The 24,252-nt window shown below is 49.0% G+C and overlaps 1 protein-coding gene across 4 annotated transcripts in view; it reads left to right on the forward strand.

Annotated features, from left to right (window-relative positions):
* LOC126532041 (protogenin-like) overlaps nt 1-24,252 on the forward strand; it is a 276,850-nt gene that overhangs the window by 201,071 nt on the left and 51,527 nt on the right. For all 4 annotated transcript variants that reach the window (XM_055070924.1, XM_055070926.1, XM_055070925.1 and 1 more), the window contains exons 2-4: nt 18,252-18,397; nt 20,934-21,114; nt 21,886-22,030. In XM_055070924.1, the coding sequence (XP_054926899.1) occupies nt 18,252-18,397; nt 20,934-21,114; nt 21,886-22,030 (472 nt within the window). The remainder of the gene's footprint in view (nt 1-18,251; nt 18,398-20,933; nt 21,115-21,885; nt 22,031-24,252) is intronic.

Raw genomic sequence — 24,252 nt, forward strand, 5'->3', positions numbered from 1 at the left:
ATAGCTGCAGGGACCAGAGCTGTAGATAGTCTGTCCCAAGAATTCACCCTCGTCTGTCTGCGTTCACGCTCACTTATATTATTACATATGCGCGTGTACGCATGCTGGCATTCGCGGTCGCCTCGTAGTCTGCTGCTATTACCGTATTTATTGGAATATAACTAGGATTCGACTCTGTGTATACAGGATGTCCCAACTGTTGTGCACCAAGATTTAAAGACATGCAAATGCCACGTATACTTGGACAGAACTGAGGTGATGTTCTTTGCCGTCGCTTGGAGATACTCAGATTATTTTATTAATTCAGCCTAATTATATAATTAGTCTTAATTAATTGACCAAATTCTCAAACATTATAATTAGATGAAAAGTGTCAATGAGAAAATTGTAGAACATCATCAAAAACTCTCGATACAGCTTTCCGTTGCTCAATACGTGCTACATAAGTGTTTTTACGAGCGTGAAAGAAGCCCGCGAATACACGCCAAATTGCCGCGCGACTGGTCGCTCGAGGCACTTTGCGTGTATTCGCAGGATTCTTTCACGCTCAGAAATACAGTTTTATGTACCACGTATTGAGCAAGAGAAAGCTGTATCGCGAGTTTTTGATGTTGTTCTACAATTTTCTCATTTACACTTTTCATCTAACTATAATATTTGAGAATTTTGTCAATTAATTAAGACTAATTATGTAATTGGGTGTAGTGCAAGAAATAATCTTGCGTATCTCCAAGCGACGGCAAACAACATTACCTTGGTTGTGTCCATCTATACGTGGCTTTTGGATATTTTCAAATCATGGTGCATGATAACTGAGACACCCTTTTTAACTGGATATGTACCCCTATACAAACTGGTGGTTAGAACAAGTATAAAGAAAATGTCCTGGCGGTGTATGCTAACCGACTCGGGAAAAAGAAAAAAAAAAAAATTTAACAGGGGGCTATTAAAGGGTCGAGCTTTCTTGCGTGAGTGTCCCTCGCCTTCCCTGACGCGACACCGCTCGATTCTTAGTCGTTTCGCCGGATGCCGTCTTGCGTGGTGGGGAATGCATATATAGCGAGCGATCGAATTCATTCACGCTGCGACGTAGACGAGATGTCTGAGAATTTGCGACGACTCAATGAGGTGTATAGCTGAGGTAGAGTTGGTTCCGCATTAATTGGTGCGTAGAATCTTGTACAGCGGAGGAGAGTTGCTACGATATATAGAGTTTCGCGGGCGATTTCTCGATTCTGCAGAGCACGTACACATACGGTTCGCTCACAGCGCTGTATACCCTCGAAACTATATAGCAGCTGTTGTACGTGTTTAACAGGGGGCATAGGAAAGGCGGATCCACGAGTGTCGTGGTGGCTATGTATCGCCGGGACTTGTTGGATTGTATCCGAACGGATGCGGTATACATGCGTATGTTTATACGCATGCTGCAGGAAACGAGCGTCGCTATATCCCTGTTGCCTGTTGGCATTATACTTTATGTACACGGACGCCAGCCGCGGCGCCAGCAGCGCGTCCCGCGCACCCCGCTAATTTATTCACGGGCGCTTAATTAAAACGGCAGCGACTTTCACCGTTGGTCTCGCAGAAAGCTGCTGGGCGGATGCTGCGCCACGCAGACAAGGCGGGGGGGGGGGGGGTATAGTGTACGCAACACGGCGAGCGCAGGCAACGAACTTGTCAAAGCGAGGGAGCCTGCTGTATACATAGCGTGCAACGTGCGAGTGGGCGGCGCAGTTGTGCACTTGGCTTCGTCATTGAACAACGCAGCCCTGCAGAACGGGCATAGCTCATCGACCAGTGAGAGAACGGGTATAAAGCTAAAAGTATAGTCCACGTATATTATTTCGTTTATAATATAAATAGCTGTGAAGTAAAGCGTGCTTCGTCCAGGTTTCGCGTCGTATGTGCGCCGTCGCAGGCATCACCATCGTGTTCGTTGTCGTCATGTTTCTTTGGCAAATGTTCGCTGTGGAAGGAAACTTCATTTGTGTGTGTGTGTGTGTGTGTGTGTGTGTGTGTGTGTGTGTGTGTGTGTGTGTGTGTGTGTGTGTGTGTGTGTGTGTGTGTGTGTGTGTGTGTGTGTGTGTGTGTGTGTGTGTGTGTGTACGCGGGATTCTATATCACGTTCATTTCTTTCACAAAACTTTATTAGAGTCCTGAAGCCCAGTCTTTTCAGACCGAGGCGGGCCGCGACCACGTCGGGCACCGTCAGGCTATCACAGCTACGCGAATTGTGAGTCGTCGTGCCGTCATCTTACGTCGTTGTCGTCAGGCTATCGACCGATGTATCATAGGTGGTGCACTCAATGCTTCTTCTCTCTCTGTTTTCTTTTTCGTTTCCTTTTTTAATTGTTGGCTTTGGCACCTATTTGGGAAACAAGCGCTGGCCAGGAGGCGCTACAGAGGTTGGAGTATGCTGCTAAATTATGCCGCCGCCGTCCGGTATATATAGAGGGGCCATAAAAATGGCGCGTCATATTGTATAGCCGTTAACAGACGCGCGCCTGTTATCAACGTTCTCATCAGCCCGCGCTACTCCCTGCAGACAAGATCTGTACACGCGTGCCATGTGCGCGCGTTACGAGGAGTGCATGCAAACCCATGTTCTCTGTAGCACGTCGTGCCACGTCATGCAGGAGCAGCAGACACATGCATGTGCGCCAAGATGCGCGGTGAATTCGCTGATGCGATCGAAGTCGGCATGCGCATGTGCTACTGAAAACTGCTCACTCCGCTCGCTAGGCTGGCAGGCGAAGTTTCGGCGCTGGTTGCCCTTATATATATAGGCGACTCCGCGGCTGCTCCTCTGATGCATGTTAACTGTGCACGAGACGGTGCATGTGTTTCAAAGAAAATTTAGAGAAATTAAATGCAGTGACAGCGTTGCCAGACTTAACGAAAAAAAAAAGATTATGAAATGCGTTTTTGGCACGTGCAAATGAGATCCTTCATGAGCGCTGCATTGCAATGACATCACTCGCCAGCATGGACGCAGAAGCCACGAAACACTGCAACAAGAATACGTGTGTTTCCAGAAGAAACGTACAGTGAGAAAGTCTAGTAACTTTTATAAATGGGCTCCTGGTTCCCTAGAAAACTATACTGATGCTCCTCGACTGATCCTGTCCCGTTTTTTTTTTTTCGTTTTTTTTTTCTTTTTGTTAATGCTTGTGCTTCATACATTTCTATATTCGGAGTGAATCGACAATATTCCGAATAATATATCCACTATTACATTTTTGCTTGTATACGGATAATTCTGCGAGCCAAAACGTAACGGCGAAGTGAACAAACCAGCGCGAGCGCTCGTCGAAAATTAGCGAATAAGGCAAGCGCGTGAGATGCGGAGACGGCGCGTAAAAACAAAGCGTGGCTCGCGAAGACGCTGCTGCATACTCTCTGATGAGCGTTGCGTAGCCACTGCTTCCGCAAGCTGCTCATACGTTGCAGAACACTACACCACATTTATTCGCGAAACGAGGCGCCGGGCTTGCACATATATAAGCTGCTGCGCCAGCAATGCGCGTTCTTTCTTTTCGACGCAGGCTAAATGGCAGACTGCTTTTTATCGTCATTGACAACGTCATGTTCTTCTTATGCATGCTCGAGCGTAGTGCGGCCCGTTGACAGACGTGCGGTCGTTGGGCAAAGTGGCGCGTGCATCAAAGATGGAACGCTGCTGCACAGCCGCTTGACGAGGGCTTTAAGTTGAAAATGTGGGAACACTGCGACGCCCGCATTGTGTACTTCTGTGCAGGATGTGCGTGGGTTTTGAGGGCGGCTCGCCGACTGCACGGGTATATACTACACGTACAAACTGTAGCAGCTGCGTAACGTAACCATGTTCTACGTGGGTGTGTGTATACAGTGGGGTCATTGTCATGCAGTACACCCTGAAATTTAAACTATACAGATGCACGCACACGCCAAGCAGAAGGGCTCCGGTGTTCTTTTATACACGATGTATGGTTTTGCTTGCAGCTGCGGCTCTTCTGTCATCGTGGTGACGCAGTCGCCGCGTTGTCGTCGGCACCGTTACGCACGTCAAATCTCGGTTACGTGGTCTTATGTATTCGCACTTCCCGTATATATATGTGGCGTGCCTTGGCCGGGCTCTTCTTTTTTTTATTATTTCCTTTATATTTTTTTCCTGACCGATGTAGATCGACCGGCATGAAACACGCGTTCAGGTGAAGCGTGCCTGCGGGCACCCAGCTGCCCACCCACGTTCATTGTTCTCGTGCATTGAACATCCACCGGGGGGGCTATTCTGTAAGAGTCCACCTAGTGGACTGTCCATTTCGGCCGCTGCTGATTGGATGCAGCTGTACGAGAGAGGAGCGGCCCTAGCCAATTAGCGGCGGCCGAAATGGACAGTCCATTACACTGTAAAATAATTTACACCCTTAACAGTGGAAAATGGTGTAAATGCTGTCAAGGGTGTAAATTATTATAGTGTGTAGGTGGACTCTTACAGAATACCCCCCCCCCCCCCCCCCCCCCACAAGCTATAGCCCACTTCGTCACTCTGCTGAATCAACTGTCATTCACACGCACAGGTACGCGCACCTGGGTCGGACCGTGATGCCCTCGTATATGTGAGGTGTGCGCGCACTCTGTTTTGATGGAGCAAGGGTATGAAGGATGAAGCAGAGGTAACGTAGGCAACGGGACAAAGTGTCAAAATGAAAATATTAAAAGTGGGGTGAGAGGTGCAGCTCGTTAACTGTATACACAGCCGGGACAGATAAAGGGAAATTGTGAAAGGAGCGTGTACCACAAACTGGTATACACGGGAGTAGCCGCGCGCATAGTGATTGACAGCAGCTCGGTGATCGACAGCCATCTTGTTTCCACTGTGCAATTATGCTATTGTCTTGGTGCCCGCCTTTTTTCGGCGCGTATAGATGTGCCCGCGTCGCCGACGACGGAAGTCCTCTGCGACGAACGCAGTTGCTGCTCTTGTGGTCGGTGCAGAAGAAGACCGCGCCATTGTTGTTCCGCTCCGGCTCTTTCGCGGATGACGTCGAGCGGCGTTCGGGCACGTTGTCGACGGGCACCTGTGCTGCACGCGCCCAGAGCGACGGCGTAATTACTGAACGTGGAGGAAGGGCGCTTGGGGGGTAGAGCCTACTTGTATAGCACGCGTATTCGCCTGTTTGCAAAAGACCTTAACTTGAGGACTGCGCAGATTGTCAATTGGTGTAATTCCGGCGTGACTCGCGCGCGCGTCTGCGTTTTTCTGAACGCACGTGTGTGATGTCACGTCCTGGCTTCTTTTTTTACAGTAGTAAAACACCTGCAGTGTGAAACGTGTTGCTCTGTTCGGGCTAGCTTGTTATACATTTTCGCGCTACGCTGCGCACGGTTTCCCGCATCCGCCGGAGCTCATCGGTGCCGCCTCTGCTTCTCCCATCTGCCTAATACCGCTGCCGCTTATGTGTGCGTCTATACACTCGCTGCGATGCCTCGCGGCTAAAGCGTGGTCCGATATAGCTTTGATGCGCGAGCGCGATCTCGTTTGAGTGGGGAGCGAGTTCTCTCCGTGGGATGCGGCCGCGAATACGTCAGCAATGGCACATGGCGGCGTGACGATCGATTATTCGCGCGCGCAAGTAATAACAATAATAAATACGCGCCAGTTTCTTCCCTATAGAGGAGAGAAAGTTTTCCCTTCGCGTCTTGCCTTTTGTGTACTCTCCCGGAAACGACTGCTGCTTCACGCGCGCGCATGCACGTTACGACTTTCTTAACGCAGACCTTCTGGTCGCCCCCCGTAAACGCTTGACCCGCCAGTCGCATGCAGAGAAAGAGTCCTATACGGTGTTTCTTCGCGTATACGCTGCAAGTTGACCGGAAAAAAAGAAAAGAGGGAAGTCACTCTCACAGTCGCCTCGAGGGAGGCGCTTTCTCCGCCAGAGGGCCCATATTCCTGTAGCGCCTAGTGTTCCTACGCAACCATATGTACGGCAGCCATATATACCGATGCTCTAGTCGTACCACGTGCGGCTGAGCAGCATCGGCTCCCGTCACGAGAGAGGTGAGGCCGGTACACATACACCACGCACACCTCGATGTGCGAGCGCGTTAACGCGGCATGTGCGCTGGCCAAGCGGGCGGAAGCGGGGAGTGCATTTCAGGACGCGCTGCCTGCGTGGCTCTCGCACATTGTGCGTGTGTGTGTGTGTGTGTGTGTGTGTGTGTGTGTGCGCGCGCGCGCGCGCGTTTCCTCCTGCGGTCTGCTGTGTGTGCACCTTCGAGTGCCAAGATGGGGTGGAGGGGGGGCCATCGAAGGGAATGGGTGGGGAGGGGGGCGAGTATTCCCCCCTCCACGTTCTCCTCTCCCTCCGGCGCAACGGGGGAGATGGGCCGCGGGCGATAAATAAGACGGTAGTTCACTGAACCCGCTTGTCGCGCGCTGCCGCTGCTGCATACCTTTCTTGCCCGCCCCTGCCGCTTCCTTTCTGGCTCGCAGGAATCATCGCGACCCCCAGCGCAACCCCCCGCCACCCGCGACTGCGTGCTGCCGGCGGCTTCTTGCGTATCTCAGACCGCGCGCGCACGCCAGGTTCGGTGCGGAATGCGAGTGGAGGTGCGAGGGGTGTCCCTTTATGGCCGGCGCGTTCATCCTTCTGCGTGGCGCCCTTTCCTCCTACTTGGAAGCAGGAAAGGGGGGAGAGAGGTCAGAACGCTGCGTTGCGTAAGGAGCGTAACGGGAGTGTCACCCCTGCGGGGTCGCGTTTATGGCCAGACCCCGGTACGGCCGGCCGTGTGCCCGCAGGCTACAGAACGATGTCTGTGCATCCTCGCCCTCCTATTCCTCCATCGTGTTTATGGTCCTCCTCCTTTTGAGGCTTCGGCTTGTATTCATAGCGTGGGGCGCGTGGCGGAAAGAAACCAGTTTGATTAGATATTTGCCGGCACGCTGGTTGTTTCTCTCCTTGCGGGTCGCGGCGCGCCTTCGAGAACGTGTTTTCATTGTGCACTCTGGCCGTCGGGCAGAGGCAGCGCGACCTAGAGGAGACACTCGTCGTTCACACTGTAACGAGCGCGCCTGCGAGTCGCCCTACATACCCTGGTTCGAAACGAAAGCTTTCGGGATTGGTGTTGTTCGTGCGTCTCGCGAGCACCGAATGACTTTGCGTCACTGAGAGACGCGAAAGAGCACACCAGCAGAGACGGTTCTGATTGCGTATGTTATGCCATCCAATCAAACGAGACAGAGAGAACCTGGAGTTTTCAGGAAATGTGTCAGTTCTGTAAAATAAAATAAATTAGAAATTCACCGACGATTGCGACACTCCCTATGCGAAATTTGAGCGCACCTGTATACGTGTTTTTATTCCCCAATATATTGGTAGGCGCGGCGAATCTGTCTTGTTCGGCTCGTTCTGTCCTGTTCGGCGTCTGCCTCGATAATCGGGAGATCGCGAGAGGCAGCGCGGGTGCGATTCACAGTAGCCGCCGCCGCTCATGCAGCACTTTGTTTCCATACAGACGACGTGCGCTACTCTGACGCCATATCGTAGCCATCGTCGGCGCACAGCCCGTCTTGCGCGGCACTGCGCTTCTCACGCTTTCGTTCCACTAACGACGAGAGCCGCCCTTCGTCGCGGGGAAGCCGTGCCGCCAGTGTCAGCGGCGACAACACCCGAGGGAGCGTCACAGCGAGCCTTACTTGCAGCCGCCCGCTATCGCCCCTTGCAGGGTCTTTAAGGAAATAAAGTGAAAGTGATCCCCGTCACACACGCTGGTACCGCGGACCGACCTCGGCAGCAGATTCCACGGACGAGCGTAGCCCTCTTCACCTCACGGCACCCTGCTAGCCGGGGCTTCCGCCAGTCGGTTCGCAGAAGCAGTGCCGTGGCTTTAAGTCAACCCCTCGCCGCTGAACCGCACCATGCGGAGACATACCGCGAACGGATCAGATGCCCCAACGAGGCGTGGAAGTGGTTTCTTTGCGGAAGTGTGCCTTGCGAGGTTGTGACACAAGAGACCCGTTGCACTGCAAAGGATTTGTGGCAACGGCCTTGACGTATTGGAACCCCAGATAGTGTCACACTGGAGCCCCGTTGTGTGCACACTGCGCGCACCGCAGTGTGGTTGGACGAACGATGGGGCGAGGGGGATGTTGGGGAGGCTTTTAGGTATACGTGCCGCGGGCCGTTGGAAAAGTATTCGGTGGAGATTCAGCTAAGAGAAAGAAGACCAAGAATTGCAACATCATTGTAACTTTTGACTCGTAGTCTGATGTCTGTGTAAATAGTTTCCGTTCTATCGCTTGCCTATTCTATCTTAATAAACAGTTAACCCCTTGCAATCAGCGTCACAGCCTTGCCTATGTGACTTCGCGACATCCACAACACCTTCAAGTATCCCTCACCAACATCGAGGCGGACATCAACTGCAACTAAACAGCAAACGGCGCCGAAATGTCCTTACTGCAACAAATAAGCCTATATTCGCTTTCAAGCACATAATTTCTTGGTTCAGGCAAAGCTTTTTGTGCTTTCTTGATTTTCTGTTGTATATTGCGCACCTTCTCGGTCGGTGTCTGACCAAGTAAAAAGTACGCCGATCCTGGAAATAGGGGAAAATAGTAAGCTGGGGGGGGGGGGGGGGGGGGGGGGGAGGGGAAGTAGGTTCAATCAGCGGTCGCGAGCGGTGGAGATCACGCTCTCTTGTCGGGCAAGCAGGTAATCGCTGTTCTGTAAAACGCGGCGCAGAAGGTGAACAGATTTATCGCATTTGACTAACCGCTTCGCGAACGCTTAACTTCACGTAGATTCCAGTGTGTGCATTGAATCTGTCCTTTTTTTTTTCTTTCTTTTTTAAATATCGACACAAGTAGCCGAAATATTTGACGGATTGTTACGCGACTTATGTGGGCAGCGCGAAACAACAGAGACGAAAGCAAGCTGCGTGTTTTTCAGTGCTTCTACACCTGTCTGTCGGTCAGTAAAATTCTCAGTTGATAGTCCGCGCTGTGTATGTGCTTTTTTTTTTTTTTCCTTTTGTCTCTTCGCGCTGCCCACCAACTCGCCCAGCAAGCCAGCCTTCCGTTGTAACGCGAGTCTGGCATACCCTTTCATACTGGCCCGCCCACGTACTATCGGCAGCCATTCAAATGAGAGCAGTGGTGTGCGGAGTCTTTTGTGAAACCTAGCGAGAGCCAGAGAGCGTGGAAATGTAGTACGACCTGCTTAAAAAGAAGGATAAGTTAGACATTCGGCAAAATAAGAAAAAGAAATAGACCTTGCCCTAGTCGCGCCGTTTGTCAGTGATTTAGCTTGTTTTGTGTGTGTGTGTGGATTTATTAATCCAGATGTATAAACGTACAATAGATAGATAGATAGATAGATAGATAGATAGATAGATAGATAGATAGATAGATAGATAGATAGATAGATAGATAGATAGATAGATAACGATCCTCGTTGACACTTATTATGAGTAGTCCTGGTCGCCAGACCGGGGAAGTTTTCTCCGATGCTTGTATGCCTGTGCAGAAACCACCGACGATTGCTAACGTAAGCGAATGGCCGAATGCTTCTGGAAAGCTATTCGCTTTCTTAAAGGAATGATCTTTGAATGCGTATATCCGTTTCAGCGAGGATATTTAGGCAGCGTTTGTTATGTCCCCAGCACACCTATAGCGATAGTGAGGGTGGCTGTAGTCGATTCGTCATGTTTGTGTTGTCAACAGCTGCGGGAGCGCCGGCGTGGAAGGCGACTGCCATCCTCCTCTCCGGCCGCCCGAGCCCCCTGCCGCAATATTTTTTCTTTTTTTAATTATGGGGTTTTACGTGCCAAAACCACTTTCTGATTATGAGGCACGCCGTAGTGGAGGACTCCGGAAATTTCGACCGCCTGGGGTTCATTAACGTGCACCTAAATCTAAGTACACGGGTGTTTTCGCATTTCGCCCCCATCGAAATGCGGCCGCCGTGGCCGGGATTCGATCCCGCGACCTCGTGCTCAGCAGCCTAACACCACCTGCCGCAATCGCCACTGGGGGAGTGGGCTGTCCTTCCCACGGAGGAAGGAACAAAGAATAGTACGGAACATGACGTCAAGCTAGAGTTTACTATATGGGCTCCCCTTAGGGAACTCCCTAAAGTGAGCCTACATATACAGTAATTCTACGGCAAGCCTGCAGCCTCTTCTGCCGCCTTTCTTCTTCCTCCGATGTGGGACCCTTATGCGCGTTGAGTATTGGGAGGTAGGCCCTCCATAGTTGCCCGACCTTCCAAGACATTGGTTGGTTCGTGAGTGACGCCGCCATCGCGATCGGCCCTCGCCAGCCGCACTACTCTCCCTCATGCACTCTCCGCGCGTTCCTATCACGTGGCGCAGGCCTATTTCCTACGAGCATTTCCTTTGCATTTCTTTACGACTAGGCTTCAAAATTGTCACGTTGCTCCCCCCCCCCTCCCAGTCTTTCGTTGCTTCCTCCTTACAGAGCGCTCTACCTTCAGACGCCCCAAAAGCTCTCGCGCGACATCACGTGCGGCTCAAAGTAAATAGCTGGCGCTCGGCGACGAGAGCACGTGCCCTCTGCATCGGCGGTGAAAATGTGACCACGGCGAAAACAGGCCAAAGAGCCTTAAAAAGAAAAAAGAAAAAAAAAAGCTATTCGCTTTAAGAAGCTATCCGCTTTAAAAATCGCAACGCAATCGGGACCAAGCGCAGGATTGGCATACAGCGTCGGAGCGCGTGCTCTTCTTCCTTCTACGGGGGGAGGAGTGAAGCCACGGAGAGTCCGGTTTCGTTGGCGGTGCAGGCTTCCTTTGTCTGCCGCGCGCTCTCCTCCTTGGAGCAACGCAGCGGCGTCCTTGGCGCGCGGTTTCCGACCGCTTGGGAGAGAGAGATAGAGAGAGAGAGAGAAAAAAAGAAGTAATGATCGGAGCTGCCACGCTCTCCTCTGGTGTCATGGCGGTGGTGTCGCCTGTCAAGAGGAGACTGCCGCAGCCGCCGACGTGCCCTTCGGCGCGTTCTCCAAGCGTTGGAATAACATGCATCGCCACCGCCGCTGCAGTGGTGCAGGAAGAACGCGCGCTGCTGTTTCCGCCAGCGTGTATTTTTGTCCCTGGTACGCCTGGGCGTGCAGGCAGGTCCACACTAGCGAGGAAAATGCCGCGAACGGCAAGGTTTACGAAACGTGATAGAAACGCGAACGACTCCCCCCCCCCCCCCCCCCCCCCTCCTCGGGCCTTGCTTTTATGTATTTCCTGCTTTCCTTTCTTTCGCCATCCACAAAAGAGAGACCCAATCAAAAGCGAGTCACTTACATAATCACGCGATCCGCAGCATGGCGGATTTCGTTTGGAAAGTGATATTTACAGTACGTGCCACAGTACGCACTGCGTATGCTCTGTCCAGCCAAATGTCGCCTAGCAGCGGAAACACGCCTATGTTGTTTTCTGCACTCTGTATAATGTATATGTATGTCAGAGTGGGAGGAATCTGATGTATTTTCCCTGTTTGTATCCTTTCAATCGCATCTTACAATATAGACTGGCCCGCGTTTGGTAGCGAACTAATATCTATAGTGTTTCACTTCGTCTGTCATCCTTCATTCGTTTAATATCTTAACGTTGTGGAGAAGCCGGCGATACGCTGTGCTTGTTGCCGCCGTGTCGAATCCACGACAAGTATAGTCGAGCATCAAGGAAGCCGCGACATTGCGCGAGCAACGGGCCTGGTCGCGAGACAAATTCATACCAGCGAAAACGAGATGGGGCGATGGTTGTGGTGCAAGTGCCTGTTTGGGTCAAAGGGGAGCTGCGCCTCCCCTGTGTTTTTCGCGACATGTAGGGAAAGTAAAGAAGAGGATAAAGAGACCTTATTTTTTGTCTTCCCCTGTTTCCGCGCGTATACCGCGCTGCGTGCCCATCTATATACGCAATCGCTCCAGGGAGTCGGAGGAGGAACTCCGCCCGCCTTCCTTTTCGGCCGGTCGACTGAGTGCCATCTCTCGGGGCGTTCATCCATCATGCCTTTCACGGGCCGCATATCAATAAGCGTAGTGGACGGCTCAGCCGGCCGCGGTCCAACGATCGAAACGGGGAGGGGTCAAGGATGCCTTGGCACTTTCTCTGTACCAAAATTAAAAAGAAAAATAAAACGACCCGCTTACCCTTTCATTTCTAAGTACGCTACGTACACCACCGAATTCACGCACACACGCGCGCAGTGAGAGAGCATTTTTTTTTTTTTTTTTTCGTGGCAGCGACACCATGTTATACACTTCCGCCTGACCCTAACAAATCTTCCACCGTCTTGCCACTATAGTGAGCCAACAGTCTCTTACTAGCCTTTGCATGTTAATCGCCCCCTTTGCAGCAGCGTATCCAGATTTTTTTATTCCTTTCTTGGGGGTTTGGGGGGCCGGGGGGGGGGGGGTGGGGTGTATGCGCTTAACCGGAGAGAGGGGAGGGGAGCTGGGCACGCCGCGTATGCTAGCGCAGAGATTTCGAAAAAAGGGGCGTGCCGGGTGTGCCACTGCTTCTTTGGCTGTTTGTTCTTATTAAATCCTAAAGAAACTCCCTGGGTTTGTGTGCCTCTGCGAGCACAGTAACACACGGGCCAGCATCGCCGCCTCTCACTCGAGTGGAGAGGCTCGTTCAGCCGTGTTGTATCCTTCTCGAGCGGCGAATGAGAGACTCCGTTTTTAGCACCTATCCGGAAGCGGGTGGGCGGAGGGACATGACGTTGGGAAGGTGTGTCGCGCGAAAGGAAGGTGCTGCTGCTGCTGTGGAGCAGTGTTGTTTTGCGCCGGCGTGCTTAACGTGGGAGAGCACGGGTGTATCGGGTGGGAGGGAGGGAGGGTAAGGAAGACGAGACCGTGCTGGGCTAGCAGGAAGAGGGGGCGGGCTGGTTGCGGTCGTTCTCGCAGCACTGTCGATGCGCTGCCTGCATCCCTGTCGCACGCTCGCCGCCTCTGCATTCGACGTCCTCAATTTCGCCCGTCCTCGCGTCGTGACAGATCAACGAAAGACGCAGAGAAAGGGGTGTCTTGTAAGCCCCCCTCTTGCCTGCTCTCCGGGTGGATGCAGAGGAGGCAGCGTATGCCGTCGCGTCCTAATCAGGCAGCCCGGCCGTCGGAGGGAGCCAGTGCGGCGCCACGTGCTCGCGGAACGGGCGACCGCCAGACTTGGATACAAAGTTTCTTCTTCCCGCTGGGGATGATAGCCTGCTGCGCCGCGCTCGCAAGAAATCGATGGCTTAGCGTGAAGCTGATTGAGCAGATCGCGAGAGCCTCCCACTACGCGTCAGCGATTCGGTGCAGCGCCCGCCGAAGGCATTGTGGTGGTGGTACGCCCCGCTCTCGCGCCTCGCCCAATCACGCGAGCTGGCAGCAGCACCCCCCCCCCCCCCCCACCTGTTTCCCTTCAGGTTTCGACTTTCTTGCTGTTTCTCGAGCCTCGAGAGCCTTGAGAAGTTGGAGGGACAGAGAAATGGAACGAGCGTTTTGACAGCTAGCGTTATGAAGCCTTCAGCGAGGTTTTTTCTTTCTTTCTTTCTTTCTTTCTTTCTTTCTTTCTTTCTTTCTCGTGACTGTGTTTTTGTTGCGCCCAGTTGCGAGGCAGCGCGGCACGCTTGGCCACGCACGCGGCTCGCATGGGCAGTGCGCTGGGCTATGTGACGGCGTTGCACGGAATAGCTGGAACGGGGCACGCGGCCGCCGGCAGCCACTGCCAAGCTGTGTACTGCCCCGGGCGTCTGTCGCTTAAACTCTGCCGTCTCCCTTGGTTATGTGCCATGCAGAACAGGTCAAAGAAGCTCGTAATTTACGTTTTGCTTGGCGTTTTTTCCACAGTCCCGCGTGATTCCTGCCCATCCTTTTCATGCGTGTCCGCGGGTGCAATTCGATGATTCACGCATCGCATTGCGAAACATATTTGACGGTTTACTTCGTACCTGTCGTCGCGTGCCACCTTGTCACGTTTTTCTCGTTTTGTTGCTGATGTACATTCGAACCCGTTTATGACGAGCCGAACGATTGACGAATATTCGTTCGGTGTGTCTAGTTTCGACGTCTTAGCTGCATGCAGCGAGTTCAGCTTTAATCGCTAATTATTTACTTATTCGTTGTGTATAGGACAAAACTGACAGAAAAATGCTCCGCTGACCCCTCAAAACAGGCATAGTATTTACTACGTGAAGCTGAATCGTCTGCCGCGGCACACTGTATGCTGCTTCAAATTCCGAGACAGGATTTGTAAAAGGTGGCTTCTCTGCAACGAAAGTCTTTGGGCGGAGGAGCCCGCTTCGTTTCGATCCGCTTTGTTTTACATGCGACAGCCCGCACATCGAAAGCTTGTGTGTGTGTGCGCGCGTGCGTAACCGATAATGTTAGTATAGCACCAGTATACCGTCGTTGCCATGGTGACATATCAGTGGAGATCTGGTGGTGGTGGTGTGTGCGGGGCGGGGGGGGGGGGGGTATTCTCTAAATGTCCACCTAGTAGACAAGTCCATTACGTCTACTGCTGAAGTTCTGATTGGCTGGGCTGTGGTACGCGTCAGAAGGAGACAGGCGCTCTCAGCCATTCATCGCTTTAGCAGCAGACGAAATGGACATGTCCACTAAGGTGGACGCCTGCGTGGGACGCGATGGATGGATGGATGGATGTTATGAGAGTCCCCTTTGGAACGGGGCGGTGGGTTGCTCCACCAAACTCTTGTTTTTATGTATAATTGTTGTCTGATTATTATGTCATTATTGTCTAATGTCCTACCTATGTTTAAAGAAAAAGGTAAAAAAACACGATGAATTTCCATCGCCAAACTTTCTGAACCCCAATCGTGAACTGTTTTTGCACGCCTCCGTTTGTCGTTTCCCTACTTCCACCAATATTCCAATCGCCGCTTACTAATCTCAACTGCCAACATGTTTACTTTCCCCCTGCTCTCGCTGAACCCAAGGGCTTCAAGGTGGCCAGAGATGCCAGATATCTTCACATTCTAATAAAGCATGCTCCATTGTTTCCCTAGCTTTACCGTAGCAAGCACATGCTTCTTCTTCTTTCTTATATCTCGCTTTATAAGTGCGTGTTCTAAGGCAGCCTGATCTCGCTTCGAATGGTAACGAGCTTCCCTTTGAGTTATCATAAATTGTTTCTTTCCTGATTTCGTTTTTTCGTCTTAAGTATTTACTTATAGCAGGTTTCTTTTCTATTGCCGCCACCCATGAGATCATCTCAGCCTCTCTGACTTTCCGCTTGACTTTCTTTGTTGCCATGTTGCTCACCCTACAGGCCGCATACTTGCTGGTAAGCTTCCTAGTTCTTTTCCTCCACTGTGAATCAATGTTTTTCCTGTACAAATACCTGAACACTATCCCAGCCCATTTACTTTCTTCCATATTGCTCAGTCGTTCATCATAATCAATTTTACTGTGAGCCTCTCTCACTTCAAAGCTTGTCCAGCCCATATCACCCTGCACAGCTTCATTTGTAGTCTTCCCTTGATGCGGCGGAGGCGAGCGCCATCTGGAGGTGTTGCAAATAACCGGGCGCGCCGCTTGGTGGCCTCCGAGATTTGCGGGCGCCGGCGCGCGCGCATCTCCGACACCGTGGCCGGTATATGAATGGTAGAAACGCTGGAAAGGGGTTTTGTGTTTCAGTTTTTGGGTAACAGAATTATGTTTTCTTCGTATATTCAAATTACAATTCGACGCTATTACACCCAAAAAACAGTTGCATCCTTAGGGGTGTATATTTGCCACACAACAATAATCGTCATCTGTCTTACCCGCATTTCCTTTCTTTAACGCTGTGATCCTGGTACTTCCAAGTCACGAACGACATGTGCGTTATCAGCATGACAGAGCATTCTCGACAGGAAAGTAACAAGCGCAGCGTTTTCAAGAAAGGAAATGCGGGCAAGACATGACGATTATTGTTGTGTGGCAAACATACACCCCAAAGGGTGTAAACTTTTCTTAGAGTGTATATGTTAGTAGGTTGTGTGTAAGTCGTACTTTACGGTTCTTCGGACGTATATTGCTTTGAAAAATTTAATTAGTTCAGCAACTTCCTTGCGCTACTTGGAGGGCCTGCGTAGTTGGGTATGCGTCGTTCGAGATGACTGCCGAAACGACAGTCAACGCGGGACGCCGACGCCCTTCACAGGACCCCTAACGCTGTCGCATTAAAAATTGGTGAAGGCGCCTCGATGGGCACGCATATCGAGGTACCCAATTGTTGGTAGTTGCCTTTGTAGTATTTAGCCTTCTCTTTTTTCGTGTTCTCAGTCAGCCCTTTCCCCAGACGGCAAACTACGAAGGATCGCTTGGCTTTTACGACCATTCTGGCGGCCATAGAATCGGTTTGGGCGCCGCCGTGGTTGACGAACACGCAGATGCCATAGGCGGCAGAAGCAGTCTCGTGCGGCGAACGCAATCACCAGGCGCCGTCTCTTTTATATGGCGGGCAGAACACGACCCATAGTGGATCAGATTGGCTTTCTCCCGAGGCCGCTGCACTGATGTCGCGGATTGAGCATCGAATCCGAGATCGCCATGGTTCGGGCTTGGACGCGGGTGTCCTTTGTCGGAATTTTTATATATGACGCAGGGCGATGTAGCGCTCGCTGTGTTGTGGTAACAAAGTAACATCTGGAGCCATCGCTGGCTGCTGCATGCGCTTTCGGCCGACACCAAAATTTCGGCTTTCGTGGTTTTCAAATTTTGTTTTCTTGTGTCCAGAATATGCGCTATATGCCAGTGTTTTGCGAAAGTTTGTCCCACCTGCAAATTTTACAGAAGCTCTTTGGCGAGGTTAAAATAGAAAGTGCATCGCCGCATAATCATTATGGATGCTGGAAACCACATTGAAGTTCTTGGTCATTTGCGTCGGTGAGGGCAGGCAAAATGCATATGACACGACAAAGATATTTCTGGCTTGTACTCTAGCTAATCCATGATTCTCCTATTTGCTGAAGCAATATTTGGACAAAAACCCCGCTGGGGGAGCTTGAAAGCTGCAAAGGTGGTACACAACAGTACATAGGAAGCCAAAGATATTATGTGTCTGCTATTTTCTCCACTGGTCCTTGCCCTAATGTGAGTCCCATTCATGCCCAGTACCCGGCATTATATCATCTGGGTAGTATTTTATGGTCATTGTGCCTAGAAAAATTATGCTTTTCTTTTGGACATACATTTTTTTTTTAAACACAGATTCTTTTTTTTTGTCATAAAGGTTAGCCAACTAGCTCAGCAATCTAAATAATGTACCTGTTCGTTGTTGGGGACTATTTCATTAGTGAAATAGTGACAACTGAGTCTATTTCACAACCCACCGCAGTAGTGGCTGCAGCATTCTGCTGCTGAACACAAATAAGGCAGTGGGTTTGATACTGAGCAATGGTATGGAATGCACAAATGCCTAGTCCATACTGTGGAAGTGCATTAGTGAAACATTACCCAACTGGGTAAAAATTAATCTGAAACCATTCACTTCAACATCTCTCCATGTCTCTGTGTTCCTCCTAAGAAGTTAAAGCTCATAATTTTCCTTATGGCCAGTTCCTTGGAAATATGGTTTAAGCTGTGGCATTTTGTTGGTAAAAATTCTATGGATAAAGAAGTAATAGTACATATAATTCCTGGACATGCTTTTTATCTCTCTTCACTTTCTTAAAACTGTGAGTAGCTTCAGTTTGAAAAAAAAAGGGGGGGGGGAAAGAAAATACAGCCTGCCCACAGTATATCTCCGTTTGTAGCATGTCTGGCATTGATTTTGGCTTGAAGAATGGAGATGTTATCCCTTAGATGTTTTGCGCTGACTGTGCCGTCTAAAAGATTGTGCACCTTTTCGCTTCTCAGTTACGTCATCACAATTATTCGTATATGCCTCATGCACAATTTCTGCATTTGCTTTTGTTACACCACACTTATGCCATATCTCTACCAGGTTTGGCAACTTCAAAAGCTTGGGGCTGTGTTATAGCGTAACCATCCTTTTTATATTCTTTCTGCATATCCTTTATCTGGCTTGCACAATGACTATATAGTGCCAAGATCAGCCACTCGGCGCAATGAATATGACCCTAAAACTGTGCTTCAAGAAAATGGTATAGAAAGAACATTTTTCATGATGGTGCGCAATTTCTCGCACTGTAACCTAGAGTGCAAAATATATTTTCGCGTCTGTGCCGATCTAGTGCTCTTTCTTTCTTTTTTGTTTCCTTGCTTTGCCACTGTACCCACTGCCTCTCTCTTTCTGCTTTTCCTGCAGAGGGCCAGTGCATCCAGAGGGGCATCAACTTCACTCGCCTGTCTGGTGCAAAACTGGTAGCGGTGAAGGGTGAGCCCCTCCTGCTGGACTGCTCTGTGTCGGTGCTGCCGGAGCTGGCTCCGTACAACATCACCTGGAATCACAATGTGAGTTACAGCGATGGTTGCATGTTCAGAAAAAATTACAAAGCACCTTAGGTTTAGGCAATGCACTTCAAGTTTGGAGAGCTTGAATTAATAACGAAAGAAACATGAAAGAAAGATCAGGTTACACATAAAGAAAGCAAAAATGAAGATGCAATGCTAAAAAGCTAGGTAGATAATTGAGCCATTTATTAGTGACTAAGTGCTATAGGGGCTGTTCTAGTTCAGATTAAGAAGTGTAGTTTGACAGGTCAGACATCACGTAGGAAGGAGATTCAGTGGTTTATTACAACAACAAAGTGGGTGCCAAGGGAATCCTTGCAATCAAGGGACAGCAGATGATTTGGTGAAGTGAGGAAATAAGGTTATTAGGCATGGTACGAAGCTGGCTGGCATAGCATAAGGGTAAAAGAAGGTAACTGACAAAAGCCTTCGGCTGCAGTCAAAGTGATGATGATTACGTTTTTCAACTGTGTGCACACACAGATGCATGCTTGTGCTACACGCAAACAAAGGAAATGCAAGATCATTCTTTGATCTGTATGCACTGGTATGCAACTGTGTACAACTTCAAGGCTGCCATGTGCATTCCCATGCACTTGTGGCACTATATGTGTTATGTGAGATTCTGCTAGTGCCCTTTGTCACATATCTCATTTCACCCAGGCAAGATGGCGTATGTTGCCCTAGAAGTGGAAATAAAGCTGGAGCGCACATGCTGGTGTCGCTATCGTTACCACCATCTCATCCTTGCTGCATACTCGCTCATTGCAAGAATGCCTTCTGCTCAATGGTGCCCTGAGTGGGAAGTTCGTCGTCTTGTGCAAGGCAACCTATATATATGGCATGGAAAAGCCTACTTCTTGTATTTTGCTTATCCTTTACAGTTCTGTTATATGTTACAACAGGGCACTTTGAGTTCAGGACTAAGTTTTGTCTACCTTCGCAGACAAAGCGCAGCTAGCATGTGCAAGTGTTGCCACAATTTTTGAAGTGGATGCACAAGAAGTGAAGGCTGTCTCCTATGCTACAAAAGGCATCATTAATCCTGCGGGAAGGCTTCTATAACACATCTGGCATATTAGAACTCATCATTTATAAGGACAGCTGTCCCTTTCCCTCTGTAGAAGAGAGTTGAATGTTGTGCGCAGGCAGTTCTTTGGGGACACCCAATTGACAAGTATCACCTCCTGAAAGGGCAAGTGAGTGAGATGTTTAGTGAAACCTTTTAGACAGCCCTGCTTTCTCAAGCTGCATTTTTCACACGGACTGAGTCCAGATTGGAAGAAGAAACTGGGTCATTTTTTTAACCGTTTTTGTGACTTTTACATTCAGGTCTGCATGCTTGTTTCCACCATGTAGCAATAACTTCCTCAGTGATAGAAAAACGCACTTTGGACGTATGTCATGCTGCTGTTAATGTAACATGCATTTACTTTTTATTGCTTCAACTTGGCTTCTTCTGTGCATGACAGAAGTGATATGCTTGGTGATGTACATGTAAATGAAGTATTGAAGAATGAAGAGTCTTCTTTGGTTTCTATTTAAGCAAAACAATTTTTATTTTATAATATTCGAAAAAGCTACCTTCCTGTGCTGTTAGAGCTATTCCTGAGCTTCAGCTTTTGCCACCTTCTGACTGCCACTTTCATTACCCTCCCTTTAGTGACATTGTCTTCATGGAGTGTTTACAAATCAGCAGCATGATTATGGGTACATTGCTTTAATTACTGTAATTTTTTAGACTAAAGTCCACATGCAGAGTATAGTCTGCAAGGAATAATTTTAGCTAAACAATGTGCCTAAGCCTAGTACATAGCTTACCAAAACCGAAACTAGTGGAACACAAGACAGTACGATTGTGATGGCCACTGATGTGTCACAAGCAAATCTGCTGATGTGTCATGGAAGTCAGTAGCCATTTTATCAGCCATGTGCCTCCCTTCCTCGGAATAGTATACCTAAACCAAATTATACAGAATGGGAGCAGCAGCCACTACCCAGGTGTACTTCCAGTCACTAGCATAAACAAGTTGGGAGAGGTATAGTCATCACCTATGCCATTTGGGCCGCATGAAGAGCCTATATTTGAACATGTGTAGTCCATAGACTAGTATTAAAAATGTGGCAATAACAATTTGGGAAAATTCTCACATTGTGTTCTCGCAGCGAAGCTGTTAAGGGCTACTTTCTCCACTATCGTGTCCATGTGTAGAAAAAAAAATCCCGGAGATATTGCAATGCCGGGCCAACTCTCGGCAGAGGTGATGCAGGCGTTAAGCACTCCCCATACATGGGCCGATCCCGGAGATAATGCAATGCCGGACCGAGCCGCGGCGGAACTGATGCAGTCATTAAGCACTCCCCATACGTGGGCCGATCCCGAAGATATGTGCAATGTTGGGCCGACCCGTGGCGGAGGTGCATTTCACCATTGAAGGGCCCACAAACATAGCTTCACTGGTCGTCCTTCTTCACAGAGTAGATGGGCACTGAGTTCTTTTTGTTATTATTATTTAAAATTTTTTTTTCTTTGCAGGGAAGGCCGTTGGACTGGAGCACCACAGAGCACATGGTTCTGTCGAATGGCTCCCTTTTCATCGACCAGTTTGCCTACCAGAAGAAGAAGAATGGCCGCAGGGACGATGGCACATACACTTGCATGGTGCATACAAAGGCTGGCACCATGTTCAGTCGCCCAGTTCAAGTGGAACTAGCACGTGAGTCAGTTTTTCTTAATGTCATGTGGTGTATAAAGCTCTCAGGTTGGAAGAAATTCTTAAGCCGCAGTGTTACTGGCAAAAGACTGTAACTGATGAGCGTCATCTTGAAGATAGAGCACAGAACCATACTCAAGTTCTCCAATGATTTAGATAGTTAAATTTGTGGTTTTAGGGTATTCAGTGAGCTCTCGCATTAACAGCGATGCAATATCCAGTTTAATTTTTCCTAGAACCAGTCAGCTTTGGACTATTTTATTTAGCATGAGATGTGCTGAGTCTTTATAGCACTGATTCAGGAAGATAAGTGATGAGTACACTACTGCCCAGTAGCATAGCAACATTTGGTGTTATTTCTTCAATAACTAGATGGGAAGCAGCAATCTTTTACCCAGTTCAACTTGACCTGGAGCTAGTCATGGTTATTTTTGATCTAGCACTCCTGAGATGCGCCGAGTACTTGTATCTGTATTGGTACTGATAAAAAATAAGTGGTGAGCACACCACCACTTTCTATCATAGCAGCATTTACTGTTATTTCTTGTACTGTGATTGCTAGTGCCAAATTAAGCAAGGTTCTCAGTATTGGCCATGGTGTATTCCTGTAGATGTTGTCCTTTAAACATTTTTGCTCTGGAGAATGAATAGGGAATAAAAATGGAATTCTCTAGCATCTTCTGAAAGCCATTGGGCTTCCATGAGGGGGATAACATTCAGGAACTCCATCACCTGAAGGTGGCAGCGGCCAACCTGTTTCTGATCTCCTCTCAGGAATGCCCAAAGGCTTCACCGAGGAGCCACAACCATTGAGTGTTTCTGCTGGGAGTATCGCAAGGTTCGCGTGCCACACCATGGCTGTGCCAGCTGCGCTCTACAATTGGCAGCGCAACTTGGAGGATGTGCCACCTGACGAACGGTAAGCGTTGTCAGTCCAGAAGAAATATTTGAAGAATGGTGGTTATACATCTTGTTATCCATTCTTGCAACCGTTTCTTTACTACAGTAGTGTTTCTTTGTTGCCATCAATGTTCACTGTTTGTCTACCTTACTATTTGCTGCGACATCTGGCTACAGGTGGTAGCACCGTTGCTGCATTAGTATGGATGGGTGGTCAGGAGCACCTTTTGAAATGTACATTTACCCTCAAGACCGAAGTATTACAGAGGAGAGTGGCTAAAAAAAATATACACAAATAAATAACACTGCAGCAAGAAATGGTTTGTTATTACAGCAAAATTGATTAGGTAATTGTATCCGGGAGTGATGATGTCTGATAAGGCCGTACGAAACTTTGGGTTGTCCTTGATTGCGACAACTGCGCCGGAAAGGTGGTTCCATTCCTGAGAGATCCTAGGAATAAATGATTCGTTACAGGTTCTGGTGCGGCTTTGAATGATTCCAACCTTATAGCTATGATCAATGCGAGAGGAAATGTAGGTAGGTGATGATATAAGATTATTGCGCAGGTAGGGATTGTGAAAATCTAGTTTATGAAATAAAGCAAGGCGAAAGTACTTACACTGGGCTGAGAGAGGAGCAAGCAGCAAATAGTTTTTCGTGGCAGTTACGCTTGTTGTGTGGCTGTAATTGCTATGAATGAAACGTGCGGCATTGTTTTGGATTAGTTCAAGTGATTGAATAAGGGTTTCGAGGTGCTGGTCCCAGATGGATGAAGCGTACTCCATTTTACTCCTAATAAGTGTTAATAACCTAGCATGCGATTAGTAAAGGCACTATTGGTACATGGCACTGCTTTGCTTTGGGTGATTTGGGTTGATTATTTAATAGTGAACTGCACTGACTGCAGTGAAGGGAAAATATATTGACCTCCAATGCTACATTATTGCATGAAATGCACAGAACATTCCTACTATATGTGAACAGTGCGCAGAGCACAGTTTCTGTTACTGCACATTTGTGGTACTTTTTGTTCGTGTTCAGCTTGCATTCTGCCCATTCTGCTGGTGTTTCCATTGCACAACTCAACTTTCTGCTATTCTTGCACTGGTTATAAAAATGCTTGTATTCCTGTGCAAGGAAGTTAAAGTACCTACTTCTTGTGACTCTACTTCACCACTTGTACACATAGATAACTACCTGTGACTTATTTTTAAATTCTGTGTCAAATACAAGATTGTTACTAAGTTTAGGTAAACAAGGTACACTATGATTGACTGCCCAGTGGCAGGTCGGCAGTGGCTTCACACACAATTTTTATTTTGAGGAGAAGAAGGGGCAGGGGTTCTGGTTTAAGCAGTAAGAACTTAGCATTCTAGCACAAGGAGGAATTATTACGCACATGAAAAGGGTGCAAATAATTTTCACTTATTATTATAAGAGGGAACCTTTAGCAACACCATGCTAAAGAGTGCATTACATTAGCTGCCGGCACTACCTGACACTACCAGCAACTGCCACTGCTACCAATGACACTACCAATTCCACTGCCAATTCCACTGTCATCGTTGCATGCCATTCAACGACATAGTCTTCAGCATTGTGCCCCTCCACATCCTGAACTTTTGGCACGCACTTTTTGCAAAGATTTCAGTCATGCTTCACACTAGAAGGGGGGGGGGGCCCTGTAGCGGCGTGACTATCGCCTCCAGAGCCGGTGAAGAAGACTGCTCACGGGCATGTAGCGCGAGAAAAGAACACACTAGCGTGCTCAACCTGAGCTGCCATGGTATCGACCACTCCCGAGATCCCGCAACACCATGGCTGGCTAGCCTAAATAAACAGTGGCCACGGCGGCTGCCTCTTCGTGCCACCTCCCACAACTCCTTAGAGGGCACGTAAGAACTTTCAGCGTGTAAGCAGAATTTGCTATGTAGCCTGGCGAGGGGCCTTTTAACATTTTCTTTCCTACTGCTGAGTGATCCCACGCCACCTTGTCCATATTTCGTGGTGTTGCAAAAGTTGCAGAATGATCAACGCAATGCTTCGAGGAGTTGCTAAAGGGCTGCATTCAGATATCGCGGCTACCACTCCTTTCATTTAAAACAACGCCAAATGTTTTTTTGTGAAGTACCTAAATCGTAATTTCGACAATCAAATTTAAACTGACGAATGGAGGCACGACGTTCAACAGTGTGTGCACTCGATCGCCACAGGTAGTCAATAATTTGATTGCAGTGC

The sequence above is a fragment of the Dermacentor andersoni genome, chromosome 5 (assembly GCF_023375885.2).
Source record: "Dermacentor andersoni chromosome 5, qqDerAnde1_hic_scaffold, whole genome shotgun sequence".
Classification (NCBI taxonomy): Eukaryota; Metazoa; Arthropoda; class Arachnida; order Ixodida; family Ixodidae; genus Dermacentor; species Dermacentor andersoni.